Source organism: Balaenoptera acutorostrata, chromosome 6, assembly GCF_949987535.1.
Source record: "Balaenoptera acutorostrata chromosome 6, mBalAcu1.1, whole genome shotgun sequence".
Classification (NCBI taxonomy): domain Eukaryota; kingdom Metazoa; phylum Chordata; class Mammalia; order Artiodactyla; family Balaenopteridae; genus Balaenoptera; species Balaenoptera acutorostrata.
In genome coordinates, this window is record NC_080069.1 from 71,176,263 (window position 1) to 71,193,638 (window position 17,376).

General features: G+C 37.8%; 1 protein-coding gene across 7 annotated transcripts in view; it reads left to right on the plus strand.

Moving 5' to 3' along the window:
* Nucleotides 1–2,745, plus strand: part of RFX3 (regulatory factor X3) — a 296,992-nt gene extending 294,247 nt beyond the window's left edge. For all 7 annotated transcript variants that reach the window (XM_057549444.1, XM_057549447.1, XM_057549448.1 and 4 more), the window contains one exon: nucleotides 527–2,745. In XM_057549444.1, coding sequence (XP_057405427.1) covers nucleotides 527–765 — 239 coding nt within the window. In that variant the 3' untranslated portion in view covers nucleotides 766–2,745. The remainder of the gene's footprint in view (nucleotides 1–526) is intronic.
* Nucleotides 2,746–17,376: the final 14,631 nt, after the last annotated feature.

Genomic DNA, 17,376 nt, shown 5'->3' on the forward strand with positions numbered 1-17,376 from the left:
CTGTAAGCAGCCCCTGCTTATGCATGCTATAGTTATTCTGTGACTCAACATAGGTCTCACGTACATTAACATCAGCACAGATAAAATTTATATCAGATGTAGATTTTCAGAGGAAAAACAAATTTTTTTCTTTCTTTCTTCCTTTTGTTTTTCTTTAGTTAGCATTTTTCAGCGCAATACATTCCCCAAAGCCAGCGTAGTGTACCCAAGTGACTACTTTATAATGACACAAATTATGCCACTATTTAATGTAAAAACTTTAGGGAACTCCAAAGGTCTTCTTAAAAGACCTGTTAAAGATATCAATCACAAACCCAAGAATAAATTACCTTTGCTGTGTTTAAAAGAATAGAGCACTGACACAGGTAAAATCTGTTGAAAGGAAAACCCACAAGCTTTGTCCCCCAAGAAGGGCTAAGGAGTTGCTTTCTCAATGTACTATATCAAAGTGTTCCTAAAGCATGTGTTGCTTGCTCTTTTCCAGTTTGTCTTCTGGTAATAGTCTTGGTATTATTTGTTTGTGCAGATGAAGGCAGTGAAGTGGAGAGTGAAATGGATGAGGAATTAGATGACTCTTCAGAACCTCAAGCCAAAAGAGAGAAAACCGAGCTGAACCAGGCATTTCCGGTGGGCTGTATGCAGCCTGTTCTCGAGAGTGGCGTGCAGCCAAGCCTCCTGAATCCAATTCACAGCGAGCACATCGTCACGAGTACTCAGACTATCAGACAGTGCAGCGCTACAGGAAATACCTACACTGCAGTCTAAAGAATATTAAAGCGTATTTTTCCAGCTAACATTAACCCTGTTGATATTGGGCTTAAGTTGAAATTTTAATAAGCCTGAAGGTCAACTGTTGTCAAATTCTCTGTGCTGAACATTACCTTTTTGGAGTTGTGAAATGGAATGGGTGTATGTATTTTGCCAGGTCTTTTTTTTTTTTTTTTTAATGTAAACAAATTATTTGCTTCTTAATAATGAGGTTTTTTTTCCTTAGTTTTGGGTGTCAAGAAGGATTTTTACAACACTTAATGTCAATGTTTTTGTTTTCTTATAATTAAAAAATAATTTACATTTTTTGTAGCTTAAAATATTTTATTGTTGATTGTTAGTCTTGGTGTATGATTTCATGTGTAAGTTTTTAATTAGATGCACTTCTGTGAAATATCAAAAGAAATGATTTTCTTTGATTTACACTGGAGGCATGCCCATTTGGCAGCAGATGCATCAAATTTGCTTTTGAAAGGTGCTTTTCATTGGACAGAACCACAAGACACTATTTTCATAACATTTTGGCGTATGGAGAGAGAATACAGAGCATTTTTATTATAGTGCTAGAGGGTTGGGAAGGTCATCTATTTTTCTCTGAAGAAAAGTTGAGCTGTGCATTTATCCGTTCAGAGTAAATGACAGAATTGCAAGAGATTATGCTAATATGTACATAATTTGTGTACATAATTATTAAACCATGTTAACGCAAGCTTCCGTTAAACATTGAATTTTAACTGTTATTTGCATACCAATTCCTCTGTTTAAAGACTACTGATTCTGTATTTGGGACCACTGCACAGATGCATTCTGCTGTTGAGTGGGGCTGTTATAGGTAGATACTGAAGCTGAAAAAAATGACTTGACTTTTTTTTTTTTTTTTTTTTTTTAAGTGTACATGCTACTTATGCTGAGCTGGACATACAGGAAACCATTCCATTTGAATGACTTTCTTTTATTCCAGGTCTTTTTCCTAATAGTAGTTCAATATGCTGCTATTATAAAAGAAAATTTATGGAATGCAAGGAATGTAGCAACCTGCATATCGTTGTTTCCTTCAAAAATTATTTCCTGGTTTCTAAAGTATGTGGATTTAAATTTTAAACAGAACCTGAAGGCAGTGTAACTGGCACACCGCACTGTTGCTTATCCCCAACTCTGTAGGATTTGGATAGGTGGCTGCATGGACCAGTGCCGTTGAAGAATGTACATCAGGGATCATCGTACCTCGGCTATTACATGGTGCCTTAAAACAGAACTGAAGCTAAGGTTTAGTCAGGCTTATTTTGTTCATGTGAATTCCTCTTCAGTCCATTTGACAAGGTGTGCCCGTCATTTTCAGATTCCCGAAGTAAGGACAGGTAACACGTTCTTCAAAGGAAATTTAGGGCAAGCAAAGCAAACCGAAAAGACAAAAATCACTTCCCCTCTTTGAGTGACCGTGACTTTATTTTTGTTCCTAGAGCTGAATATTACTTGATTACAAATCACATTGCTGAAGGATTAAGGATCAGATTGCTATTGTGAAATAGCAGGCTAGTTTTACTTACCAACTTTGTTACAGAAAATCATATATATTTTAGACCATTCTTATCTAGTTATAACTTAAGAAAATGAACACAATAAGCAGGTACTTATTGAAGTGCATCTTTTCAGTCTAAATGTTTCTCTGTGTGTCTCAGTGTCTGTGTGCCCACATGCACGCGCGAGTGTCCGTGGGCAGGAGTCAGCTACCAAGTCAGAAGGTGAGATCCCAGAGAGGATACACCCATCCCTACTTTAATTTACGTGAAAAGCAAGGTTCTTTTAAGCTCTCAAATTATTAACCAACAACAACAAAAACAGGCACATCCATTTATTTAAATAGTTCTAAAAAAGCTAATTAGCAAAAATAAATAATACACAAATACATAGAGCCAAAAAAAGGGAAAGCACAAAATGATTTACAGATTATTAATGAGGCCTATATTACACTCAAGACGTTTATCTTTCCAGTTTTATTAGGGTGGGGAGGGTGGGGGGTGGAAAGGAGAGGGTGAGCCAGTCTGTACAGTTGAAAATACCAAATGGCTTATCGGGTAACATGCAGTATATTTCAACTATTGTTACTTGATTGCCTTAGACTACTCAAATAACTAAGATCAACAAAGCTTCTTAAGTAAACTTTAAATCATTCAGATATAATTTTTAAAATCGATTCAAATTTTGTATCATACAACTCACTCACGTGTTTGAAAGTCTTCACTAGCATCCTAGCATCACCTTCATTTAAATGTCATTTAAATGATCATTCCCCTTTTTCCTCCCCTAAAGGCAATGAATTTGCACTATCACACACACACAAACGCAAACAAACACCTTAAAGCTGCAAAGACCGTGTATCTACTTCATCGTGCATTAGGAAAGGTTTACAGGTAAAATTAAAATCTAAAAAGGAAAAAAAAATTCTTCATTTTGATGCTCCTTTCTGAATTTTTTCACTTCCCCATTCACAACCCCCAGAACTTTATTGTATCTGTATTGGACCAAATGTATTTACTGGTTTCATCTTGTTTATTGAATGATTTTAAATGTATTTATTATCCTTGTTTAATTTAATGTTGGATATATTTGTCTCATTAGAGGAATCTGATAATGGCAAATTTAGATTGATGAAAGTTAGGGATTGGGCACCCTACAGGATTCAACATTTCTTCCAATTGTTCACGGTTTGTTCTAAATTACGACAGATTAGAGGGATTAAATATTATTACATTTCAACTTGTCTCACTAAAAATATTCTAATGTCTTTTCTGAACACAGTTAGGAACATTAATTCTTTGTGACTAGGGTAGGTAGTTCTGATCAATAAACAAAATAACATGTATGATCTCTGCTATTTCCAGTTATCTGTAATCCACAGTAAGACACACACACACACATGTACAAGATCTCACACACACACACACATCTTAAGCAATTTCGAATTTGAATTGTGAAGTATATTAGAAAATAAAAACATCATAATTTATGCAATTGAGCAAATTGGAGCAAACATTTATTGAACATTTTATTTTCATTTTTTCTGTTCACTGAAACCGATTTTTCTAAATAATATTATGACACTAACATTCTCAGAGTAGATTTATTGACAAGTGGCAAGTACACATTTTAAGGACTTCTTAATATTGCTTGACACTGTAATTAAACACTAGTCATGAAAAATATCTATGTAGACCTAGTGCTATGCTTTCAGTGAGGAAAAATGTGAGGAAGGCATGTTGGCTATTTTTAAGTTTCAAGAAAGATATTTCTGTGTAATAGGATTGAGTATCATGAGTATAGTTTGATCTTCACATACACTTTGAGAATCATACCCAAAAGATTTGCATTCACAAAGCCAGTGAACAATGGGGTGAAATGGATGAACCATCTCCTTGGAACACGGGGCCCAATTTTAAATTTTTCCTTTGGATATCAAGTGGCTGGTCACTTTTTCAGGATTCTCATCCAAACTACGCTTGGACTGACTGTATAAGTCTTACTGCCTTTACAGAAATCTGCTTTCCTTTTTGTGCTTTTTCTTGTACTGTATAGCACGGTTCATGCACCTCTCTTTAGATGGTGTACTTGAAAAACAAAAGTAAATTTTAGAAAATGATTTTTAACACTGCATACCTAAAATTAGTAGTGTGCAACATTGACTGCCTTTGATTTGTAGTAGACGAGTGAAAAGGAACACGTTCTTGTAGAATGCTGTTAAAGTCATTCAGGACTGAATACGGTTTCATTACCGTAATCATGAACCTTTTTACATGAACACACTCTCTAGAAGTGCTAAATGTGATGCATTTTCAAATTTGAAAAATTCTTCAGATGATATATTTGAAACATCTAAAATAATGCTGTGCTTGAAATGTTAGTGTAAAAGAAAAAAATGTGGGTCACTGTGATGTTGGTCCTCCCTGTGTGGACACAAGTAGAAAGTAAAAAACTGGCAAGTCACCTTTGTGTGCAATTTGAGGCAGTGGTTATATACAACAAATTGACCTTTGTTATATCCTCCCCTCCCCCAAATTCCTGGTGAGAAAATAACAATCATCAAAAAATTGAAGTTAGAACTTGTGATTTGTATGAATCACACCAGAACATGGGGGAGAGGGGTTGACATGCAGTGCTATTGAAAATTAGGCTTGTCACTAGATCAGATCAACCTCCATGTGTATGGTTAGAACAAATCAATTAATGGAATCCTAGTATTTCTGCAACTTTGGTGATTTTTTTAAAACTGGAATAGAAGCATTTTAATTCAGTGCTTAGTTCTAGTATTAGAAAACCCCTTTGATGTAATGCCTTGTATTAACCCTTTGAGCATTGTAAGATATACAATGGGGGACAAAAGCCTTTCAGATCATTTATTTAGACTTAGACCGGTAAAATATACTCTATATCCAAATGTCTAATTATGCTGTTTTTTAAAGGGGGGGTAGGAAGAGAAAGTGTTTCCACGCTGAACACTTGCATTTTATATACAACTCTTAATTTTCTTCAAGAGGGCTTGATATATTTATTCCCAAATATTCACTGCCATCTAAGTAAGTGTACTGTTTACAGAAAAAAAATGAACTTTTCTAGCATCACATCATGACTCTAGAAAAGGAGGACAAATACATGGGCCTGTAGACCTATGTCGTAACTGATCTCTGCACATTGAAAGTACCTAGATTGCCTTTAAAAGGTATGATAAAGAAAGGGTTACATTTCTTTCTCTCTTTTTTTTTTTTTCCCCCAAACAGAGCAAAAGATCTCGTTTATTTAGCTTTAGAAAGTACAATTGTAAGTGAAGCCTTAGGAAGAAACAAGTTCAAGTGGATAAAGGAAAACTGAACTATGGGGCAGGTAAGCTATTTGGAGTTAGATCTCTCATAAAATATTGTTTGGGAATTTCATATAGGGCATAATTTTATCTATGCTCCAAAACCTTAATACTTTGTCAAAAAATTATATATAGATAGAATGGAGAGCAAAGCACTTGATTTTAAGCTCATCTGTCAGGAGACGCTATGACTACTGCTTCTGATATCTGTAAATGCCAGTCTGCTTACACAATTGCTGACTTTGCTCAAGGGCCTCTCTGCGTGCACTGGGCCCCCTTTGTCCCCTGCGAGAGGGAACGTGAGAGCAGTGTCATCTGCAGATGTGCTTGCGCTGCCCTAGCCGGGCGCTCATAAAGAGTGTAACCTATTCCGATGTCTGGTGAAAGGACATCCATAGCATAGTGCAAGTTTGCCGTAAACATTGCTTTTTTAGGCAGTTTAGGAAGTCAAACCATGCAAATTACTCATGTGTTAACATGCAATACTCAAAGGGTTTTAATTTAACTCTCTTCTTTTGAATTCTTCATGATGATTTACTGTAAATGCTTCTCAGTTTGCATGCCTTGATCATTGCTGCTAGTGATTTTATGTGCCAGTAGACCTGAGTTTAGTTTACCAATTTTACTTAAATAGTAAAAGCCACTTACAAAGTGACTGCCTAGGATTTTTTTTTCCTTTGGTTTGAAGTAATTGGTAATATGTCCTATTTTCAAAAATGTATTTTGTCTCTTATTTGGTTCTGGTATTTGATCCTTCCCTCCCCCCACCCCACCACCACCTCTTTCCTTTGTTTTTTTAAATAAATTATGATGTTGGGATTGGAAGCCCTGAGTAATGAAATCTTTGGTAAGAATTGTTTATGTAGCTCAATAATGAGGACAACAAATCTTTATTAGAGGAATTATGATTCTGGGGAGGAAAGAAAAAGTGAAAACTCCCATTGACAGTTGATAACCAAGTAAATTTTTCCTTCAATGAATTAATACTTTTGAACAAATAATTGCCTTGTTTTAACCTGCTAAACATGATTTTAAATGACCCAATAAAGGAGGTATTGAATTTTATTCGTTTAAAAAGCATCTTTTGTACCAAAGCAAATTTTTTTCTCTACTCATCTCCATCATCAATTGGGACCTATGGTGGTGACCAGTGCATTGGTTACAGAAACTATAAGTGAGTGCCTTGAGAAAACTTGGAAATTTGTGCCTGGGGTGTTAAACTTTTAATTAGGTTAATTGTAGTGCTTACCAATCAGTAATTCTACTATCACTCAGGGCTTTCGTACCTTCTAGGTAAAACTTCTTTCATTGTGTTTTTTTAAAATACTGTATTTTTTTTTAAGTGCCATCATTTAAATTTCACTTAGTAAGTGGCAGATTACATTATTCAGTCCCACAAGCACAGAAACATAGTAACACTAGGAGATATTTGAACATTTATTTTACAATCGACTGAATATATTATGTAAATGAGGTAAGCAACTTTTGTAGAGATTGTATGTGTGAGATAATGTAATGTTCTTTTCCAGTTTTTGGACTACAGTTGAATAAACTTTTTAATTATTTAAAAACATCTTTACCGAATAACATGTGATGGTTTTTTGTATAATGTATTTGGTTTTGTAAATACGTATTTCCTGATGTGATTTTTGTGAGAAATGCTAAATCTTTTAGTATATCATGTCCTCTCAAAATTGGCAGGAGCTAAATAATAGTTTGTGGGCGATTTGTATTGTGTACTGTACAATAACTGGGGAACTTTTATAATTATAAAAATATATATTAACTTTTAGTGTGTTGTTTAAACAAATGACTGGAACATACTAAAGATATTAGTAGGATTTTTCTGAATATTTCAGACTTGAACTCAGGCTAGCTTTCTTGTGTTTTTCAAAACAAAATGGTGTCTTGTCTTTTAAAATCAATAAATTTGTTTCCTTGTTACAAATACATTCGAAATGGCTTGATTCCCACCCCCACCCCCCCACCTCCCCCTCCACAAATCATTGCCATGATGCTTATATTACACTGTCTCATCTAGAGGGTAGTCTCTGTGTCATTCACTAGCTTAGAAACAAAATTAAGTTGTTTTCCTTTTTTGTGTCAGATGAAATTGGCAATATTTACACATGAACAGCACAAAAAGAGAAAACAAAATTATAAGCCCAGCAGGGTACAAATCTTACCCTCCAAGAAAATTAGTGATTGAGTGCTGTTTAATTTCAAAAGCTGTCAACATTCCCATTGTAAATTCCAGATTTTTGGATGTTCATAATGTGTTTGTTTTGTGTCACTTCACTTTGATATTTGGCACCCAAGTTCCTTGCTTAGATTGAAATAGCTTATTAAAATTCATTTTAATATACGTAAGAAGATATCCTGCCCCAATTTTTTTTCTTCTTTGAATTATATATTTACGTACAGGAAAATTCATCCGTTTTAGTGTACATTTCTGTGAGTTTTGACAAACACACACATTCACGTAAACACCACCACAATCAAGTTTGAAACATTTTTTACCTTCCAGGCCTTTTTTTTTTTTAATCATAATGTACATAAGGTCTCCTCCTAGAATATGGAATAGCCAGTTCATTTGGGTTTCTTTAAAGGATAGAAATGAAAGGCAGAAAATATTATTTTGGGAATCTCCAGCATGGTGCTTTCATATCATAATACAAAGTTACTTCTAAAACAAACATTGACATGTTAGCCCACAAAAACACCAAAATCATTCTAACTTATATGGACATTTAATCCAGTAACGTAGAAGTGTACCAAATAATGTTATTTAATAAATAAATGAAAGGAAGAGACAGAATTACAGCCAGTATAAGATACAATACTATGCTAGAAAAAAAATGAATCTGACCAATTTAGGCATTTTTATGTTGCAACCATCACACATGGGAGATATTTAGGACTTTGTACAAAGAAATGGAGTTCACAGTTTCTAACCTTATTTTTGTACTGGTTTCCCTTGGAAATCTGAGGTCTTTCAAATATATCCTGTAATTAGTACCTTTACTTCTTGGTTAACAATATTCTTTCCCCCATGGGTTCTTAATATTATTTCCTTTTCTTTTAGAATCTGGATATTTCAAGACTTGAACTCAACCCGAGAAATGTCACTGGTTTTCATTAGCTGATTCAAGTCAGTCCACCAGATTTTTTCTTCAGCGTGGTCTAAAAGTAATGCATGTTGAAATTTGTCATTTGGCTGACACACAGAGTTTTTGTGTGTGGAACACCATAATAAGTAGTGTGGCTGCCATTTTGCTGAGGATAATGTACTCTGAAACCGGGGGAAGGGAGCAGGAGAGCACTCTGGTCTGCTTCTGGTCTGCTTCTCTCGGAAGCAACAACTGGACCAGGAGGCAGGGTCTGCTTACCCTTACAGGGGCTGGGTGGCAAGCAGAGGATTTAGGCTGAGGGACCTTAGACATAGTAGCTTTCTGGTTTTGCATCAGCTTATTGCTAACTCTGAGATTGGGAAGTATCCCATGCATTACTGGCAACATAGAAATTTGTGTCTGAGTTGTCTGAGCAAAAATATATTAGTAATTAAAGCAAATATAAGTGCACTATATAACGCAAAAAGTAAAAGATTGTCAGAAGGAATTTTAAAAGGTGACACCTCTCTGTGTGTCTGGATGAAAACACTCAAGAAGAGCTGAAAGCAAAAAGATAGGGAAAGAAAATAGAAAAACTAATTATGAAATACATAGTGATAAATCTGATGAAAGGTGTGTAAGACCTGTACACTGAAAAACTATAAAACATTTCTAAGGAAATCAAAGACTTAACTAAATGGAGAGATCTACTGTGTTCATAAGGCAAAAGACTCAATATTGTTAAGATATTTTTTCTCCCCAATTTGGTCTATAGAGTCAACACAGTCTTCATCAGAAGCCCATCAAACTTTTAATAGAAAATGGCAAACTGACTTTACAATTCATATGGAAATACAGTGGATCTAGGATAGCTAAAAAACTTTGAAAACGAAGAACTAAGTTGGAGAACTACCAGTACCTGAATTCAAGGCTCTTATAAACTATAGTAATCAAGACAGTGTGGTATTGGCATCAAGATAGATCAATGGAATCTATCAAATGGATCAATGGAACAGAATAAAGTGCAGAAATGGACCCACACATTTACAGACCACTGATTTTTGACAAATGAGCAAAGGCAATTCAGCAGAAAGTGTATGGTCTTTCAAAAAATAGTGCTAGAGTGATTAAATATATGTTAAAAAAAATGAACTTTGATCCTTACCTTACACCATATATAAAAATTAAACATCATAAACCCATATATAAAACCTAAAAGTATAAAACGTTTAGAAATAGGAAAAACCTTTGAGATCTTGGATCCAGCAGAGTTTTCTTAGATGTGACTCCAAGCATGATCTATTAAAAAACAAATTGCTAATTTGGACTTTATCAAAAATTTTCTGCTCCTCAATAGACACTGCTAGGAGAATGAAAAGACATGTCATGTATTGGGAGGTGATTTTCCTTGGGTCTTTCTTTTTTTTTTTTGCATGTGTTTTGAGCAAATGCATTAACCACTTTTGTTCTGGACTATTTTTTCAAAGCTATATGTAACAAAAACCCTTGGAAGATAGAGATAAAGGCTCCCACTGGGGCAAAGGGCATGCTTGTTTCCCGACCAGGGCAAAGGTTGGGTAGCTTTGCCATCAGCCCTCTTTAAATGATCGGGGTTTTAAACTTGGGGTTTCTCAGCTGTGACACAAATCCACCCTGTGTGCACTACCTACCTGGGCCTTTCCGTGTCCCTCAAGGGTCTTGGAGCGTTTGGGGGAGCACATGAAACAGATGTGACTCTGCAGTTCCAAAGTCCTTTTTCTCTAACCCAGGAGCTTCGTGTGTCCTGCCAGTGTCTTTAACACCCTGGTAGGATCACTTGTTAGTTTGCCAGCAGGCTAAAATAAGTTTCTGACACCACCAGCTGGGAGAAAACATTTACAAAACATATACCTTATAAAGGACTTGTAACCAAAAGCTATAAAGAACTCTCAGAACCCAAGGTGTTGAAAGTGTATGTGTACAGCACTAACCACTTTTAACACTAAATAAATATTTGGATGAGTATTTCCTTAATGTCCATTTCCCTGTATAATTCCAAACTTCATGATTTCAGGGACCTCTTGGTCTTTAACTAGGTGCCTGCCCCTCAGGTTGCAGTTACGATGGATGATGAGCTGATGAGCCACTTTCACGGAGAGACTGAGCTCCTGGGTCTGTTGCCTCGTCCCGTGTCCTGCGGGGGGTGAGTGTGTAAGAACTCTGTTCGTTACAGTCCTGTGGGCCACTAGAGCCAGGCCATGAAGAGGTGCTCCCTGGTGGCAACCTCAAAAACCAGGGCACCAGACGAGAGTGTAAGCTCCTTTCTGGGCGATGCTGGTGAGCTGGAGGGAGGCACAGGGAGAGCGCGAAGCCCGGGACCCCTAGCCTCCATTCTCCGAGGCTGGAAGGGTGCCCCACAGGCCAGAGCTCCTGGACCAGCAAACGGGCTCTTTCTCAAAAAGACTGGGGGTATGTGTCAGTGAGCTGTCTGTGCAGTGTCCTGGGGGTGGTAGCCCGCCACGACTGTCTCTCCATTGTTCCAGTCCTGTGGGGACCAGGAACGCAAGACCCCCTGGCCTGCAGAGCCGCGTGACTGAGCAGAGTTCCCTGGACGCTGGCCGCCGAACCAGAGGCACCAGACAACTGTGAAAGCTTCCTTCCAGACGATACTGGCTCTGGAGTGCAGCAAAGGAAGAGGAAGAGGGCCCCTGCCAGGAAGAAAATAGAAAGACCTATCGTTTACAACAACAACAACAACAAAAGATGGCGCCGGTGGCTGGAGCCTGGCTGGGGCGAGGGGTTGGCGCCAACCTGTCTCCCCGGAAGGATGCCGGTGGCTCCCAGGTGAGCGGGCTGAACTCCACGCCGCTTTTAATAGAAGCAAACGAGCTTCCTCCTTCACTTCAAGTCTGCGTGGAGCCTGGGGCGGTGAGTCTGGGCGTTCCAGCCCCTTAAGAGCCCTTCTCAGTTTTGCTAGAGCCTTTTAGGTCTCCAGGACTGGTGCGCTGTTGGTTTTCAAATGTTTTAGATGTTTAGGGGGCTCGTCTGTGAGGTGAAGGTCTTATAAGTGGAGGTGGCCAATGTGGGGTAGGAAGGCTTGGCTGCTCAGGGAGAAATTCTGGGTTTTGAGCTCCCTCGTGATTGTGGGGGAGGGGGAGGGGGGGTGAAGTTTGTGGTGAGGTTGTGTCCCAGTCTCTCCTACCTGCTTTGATGTGTTTTTGTTTCTCGTTTACCCAACGTGTAGGAGTTGCTCAGCCAGCCTTCAGGGTTTTTTCAGAGGAAATTTGTTCCATCTGTAGCTGTAGATTCCGGGTGTCCACGGGAGGAAGTGAGTTCAGGATCTTACAAGTCGCCATCTCCAATTGAAACCTCAGGGACCTCTCAGTCTTGATCACTACATAATTCCCAGGGTGTCGCATGGTACTTAGCATATTATTTAATCAACAAATACTTGTATGAATTAAGATATTCTCATGATTATACCTAATGATTATACGATTTAAGGTTGATGGTTTCTACCATTACAAATAATTCTTTTTTTTTTTTTAATTAATTTATTTATTTCTGGCTGTGTTGGGTCTTCGTTTCTGTGCGAGGGCTTTATCTAGTTGCGGTGAGCGGGGGCCACTCTTCATCACAGTGCGCGAGCCTCTCACTATCATGACCTCTCTTGTTGCGGAGCACAGGCTCCAGACACGCAGGCTCAGTAGTTGTGGCTCACGGGCCCAGTTGCTCCGCGGCATGTGGGATCTTCCCAGACCAGGGCTCGAACCCGTGTCCCCTGCATTGGCAGGCGGATTCTCAACCACTGCGCCACCAGGGAAGCCCACAAATAATTCTTAATGACTCCTCTTGAGCATTTTTCTGTGCATTCATCCTATGTTTCCCATACACACACATTCTCTATACACATTTCTGGAAGCCAATACATGGCAAAACTTTTTTGGAACATGTTGCTGAACTCTGTAAAAGCCTAAACCAATTTGTAATTCCTTCAAAAGCTCTGAATCAAATGACTAGAAGCCAGTTAGTTGAAAAAAATTGTTGTAAAATCATCTTATGTTTGATCTAGGACTGTTTGCCATTTTACAGGCAGAGATATCAATGCTTCAAAAATTCCTAAATAATTTGGCAAATTGATTACTCAGCAAAATGATGTTTGATTATTTGGAACCCTTCCGTCAGCAGTTGCCATATTAATTGTGGATGCACTTTGGGCAAATAAATATTTTATACCCCAAGTGATCATCCTAAACTTGGAATATGAATTGCAAATACAACACTAAGCACTTCTGTTAACATATCCTTACATCACTGTCATTTTAATTGTAGCCTGTTAAACATACCTACATATTCTCAGAACACGTCATTATGTGTATAAAGTAGAGGAACTGTTCTTTAAATTATGAAAGAAGAAATTAAAAAAAAAATCTTTCTGAGCTAAGAAGGGACTCATAATCTTACCAAACTGAAAACAACCCATTTCCTTCAAATGTAAAATAAAGAAATTACAAGCTATTTATATAAGGAATACCATACGTTAGTGAATAAAACAAAGTACAATTAACTTGATAAATCTCACAAACATTACATGCAAAAAGAAGCCAAACATGAAGGAATACATGTTACATTATTCCATTTATAAAGTTCAAAACCAGGAAGATGCATATCAAAGTTTATTGTTTACCTTTGGAGAGGAGAAAATGAACCAAACTTATTAGACACTGGGTTGTGGTGAAGGAAAGTGCAGCATTTATCACAGGGCACCAAACAAGGAGTCCAGGACAGCTAGTGCTCAAAACACCCCAACTCCCCGATGGAATTCAGGAAAGCATTTTTAAAGGCAAGGTGAGGGAGGGGAGTCTAAGGTTATGTGATCAGCTCATGCACAGTTCTGTGATTGGCTAATGGTGAGGTAACAGGGCAGTGTCACAGAGGTTAGCATTATCAATCCTAAGGTGCCAGTAAGTCTGGGGGCTACATGCTCATGGTCATCAGGTAGTTAATTTCTTCCATTTGGTGGTAGTTTTCGCATCTGTAAAACAACTCAGGAAAAGTGCATCAGGTGCTATTATCTAGGTATTTCAGAGAGGAGACAAAGCAGAGGATATGGGGGAAGGATCTGTCCCAGGAAGGGCCCATAGGATCCTGTTTGGTTACAAAAACATTTGCAATTAGGAAAGAGCTCAAGGTTTTCTGGTGCTAACAACATTCTATTTCTTGATCTGTGTGTAGTTGTTATCTGTATGTATGCTGTAAGATAATTTATCGAGCTGTTTTTTTAAAAACATCAAAACTAGTCTGAGTTCAGTCTCACCTAATGGCTTAAAATCCTAAATCCACCCAACAGTTTCCTTGAGCCCAGGAAACATTTAACTTATGCATTTATATTGAAAGGTGTCCCAAATACTGTGTTTCAGCTTTACCTTTAACACATTATTTAATGATGTCTTAAACCAGAAGTAGCTGTGAAATGTTCATGCCTCAGTAATCACAATTGAGTACTGCCTACCTGATTTCTTATATCTTATTACAAAAGGATAAATTTGTTGATTTGAGTTAACAAATAAATGCTAAGAATATTCTTTTTAAAAAAATCTGAGTGCCTGGTAAGAGTAAAGATACACTCTGTAACAGGAAATTTTGGAAAGTCTCCCAAATTTACAAGCTGTCCAGATCCTGCAGAAATGCGTTTCTCAGTGGCCTAGAGTTCCCAGTGTTTTTCCACTTTGCCCAAATGGCTATTCAGATGATTAACGTCAGCAGGTTCTGTGCATCAGAGGAGTAGCCCTGTGATCTTTAGAAGATAGAGGCCTCGCTGTGACACTCAGCGGTAGACCAAGACCACAGAATGTGTCTAGGGGAAACCCTAAGAAACAGCAGATATGGGCAGGAAATCACACTGTTTGTATTGCAGAAATAGTATGGTTTACTTGCTTGATAGGTGTGCTATCACTACCATATGCCCAATTTCAGTCAATTAAACCTAGGATGCCATATGGCCATCCTGAATGATTTGCAAAATCCAAAATGCCACACAGCTTAGGACTAGTGAAACAGCAAGAGTCATGCTCTTGCATAGAAATGCTTTTGCTAAGCAACGTCATAGGAATGAAGAGAGCCAGAGACGGGAACTCCGGGGCTTGTCTACCCCACTCCTCTAGCTGTCCCTGTCCTTGCTGGCTGTCAACTGTTGAGCCAATACGGATGTCCACACTCACTGTCTGCCCTCCTCTTTAGTCCTACCACTCTACCTCCAGCTTTTATTGAACTCAACTTTCCGGCACTAGAATGTTTCTGTATCTTATTAGAGGCCCAATTTCTTTTCTTTTTTAAATTTTATTGAAGTATAGTTTATTGACAATGTGTTAATTTCTTCTGTACAGCAAAGTGACTCATTTATATATATATTATATATTATATATATATTCTTTTTCACCTTCTTTTCCACTATGGTTTGTCACAGGATACTGAATATAGTTCCCTGTGCTATACAGTAGGACCTTGTTGTTTATCCATCCTGTATATAATAGCTTGCATCTGCTAATCCCAAACTCCCATTCCTTTCCTCCCCTACCCCTGCACCCCCTTGGCAACCGTAAGTCTGTTCTCTATGTCTGTGAGTCTGTTTTTGTTTCATAGATATGTTGATTTGTATCATATTTTAAATTCCACATATAAGTGATATCATATGGTATTTGTCTTTCTCTTTCTGATCTACTTAGCTTTGTATAATCATTTCTAGGTTCATCCATGTTGTTGCAAATGGCATTATTTCATTCTTTTTCTTGGCTGAGTAATATTCCATTGTGTGTGTGTGCGTGTTGTGTGTGTGTGTATATAATGTGTGTACACATGCACACACACACACCCCCCACATCTTTATCCATTCATCTGTTGATGGACATTTAGGTTGTTTCCATGTCTTGGTTATTGTAAATAATGCTGCTATAAACATAGGGGTGCGTGTACCTTTTTGAATTATAGTTTTGTCTGGGTATATGCCCAGGAGTGGGATTGCTGGACCATATGGCAACTCTATTTTTAGCTTTTTGAGGAACCTCCATACTGTTCTCCATAGTGGCTGCACCAATTTACATTCTAACCAATAGTGTAACAGGGTTCTCTTTTCTCCACACCCTCTCCAGCATTTGTTATTTGTAGACTTTTTAATGATGGCCATTCTGACCAGTGTGAGATAGTACCTCATTGTAGTTTTGATTTCCATTTCTCTAGTAAATAGTGATGTTGAGCATCTTTTCATGTGCCTATTGGCCATCTGTATGTCTTCTTTGGAGAAATGTCTATTTAGGTCTGCTGCCCATTTTTTTGATTGGGTTGTTTGTTTTTTTTTGTTGTTGTTGAGTTTATGAGCTGTTTATATATTTGGGAAATTAAGCACTTGCCGGTTGCATCTTTTGCAAATATTTTCTCCCATTCTGTAGGTTGTCTTTTCATTTTGTTTATGGTTTCCTTTGCTGTGCCAAAGCTTGTAAGTTTGATTAGGTCCAATTTGTTTATTTTTGTTTTTATTTCTATTGCCTTGGGAGACTGACCTAAGGAGACATTGGTATGATTTATGTCAGAGAATGTTTTGCCTATGATCTTTTCTAGGAGTTTTATGGTGTCGTATCTTATATTTAAGTTTTTAAGAGAGGTCCAATTTCTTAACAATAACCTGTAGGTGCATCAGTTCGGACATCGAGTTTTACAAGGTGGCTTCTGGGGGAGAACATACCTGCTGCCATGTTCTGCTGGGAGAATTCTAAAGCATCACCATCAACCACTTGCTTTTCCTTGGGTAACAGAGTTCATCTGAATCTTGTCCAAACAGGATTATCATTAGGAGTTAGGAGGAATGGACCCTTTTTCATAAAATAATAAAGTGAAATTGCACAGAAGTATACAAAGTAAAAAAAAAAAAAAGTTCCTCCTCCCAATCCAATTCTACTTTACAAAGATAACAGCTAATAAGTGTTCTGCTAACCAGCAGAAGGGGAGCCGGAAATAGAGATTTAAAAAATACTTTGGTAACAGAGTGAGTTTATGGGTTGTGAAATTTACACCCACTATGCTAAAATTCTTGGGCTCCTATAAATGCACACCCCCTCTCTAAAATTCAGCACATTTCAAAGTTTCCACTTTCTTTACATTTGGATGTCAGATTTATTAGGAATTCTGAACGCATTAACTTATTTTGTCCGCATCACCAGTACAAATACATGCTGGGGGCACAGGTCCTCCAGCCTTCTTGCTCAGGACTGAAGGACCAGCAGGAGGTGCTGGTGGGGTAGTGGCCTGATGGGGGCTTCTCTCTCTGCTCACTGAGGGCAGCTGCTTAGTCATGGGTTTACAAGAAGTCTGTTCTTTACATTTGACTTCATAATTTTTTCTTTCACCCTAAGAATGAAGTTGAATATAAAGGTTCAAGGAGACCAAGATCTATTTCAAAACGCTACAACACATTCCACCAAGCAAAGATAAAAATGGGAAACGTGTGTAACACATGACTCATGATTCCTTAGACTCGGTGTTACACACTGGACTGATTCACGTAACAAAATCTGAGAAATTAGAGTATGAACCTGGTACAGCTATAAGGGGAGTGAGAGTAATGTGTCTAGAGGGGAAATTTAGTCCAGAAGGGAGATGACAACTCCTTAACTC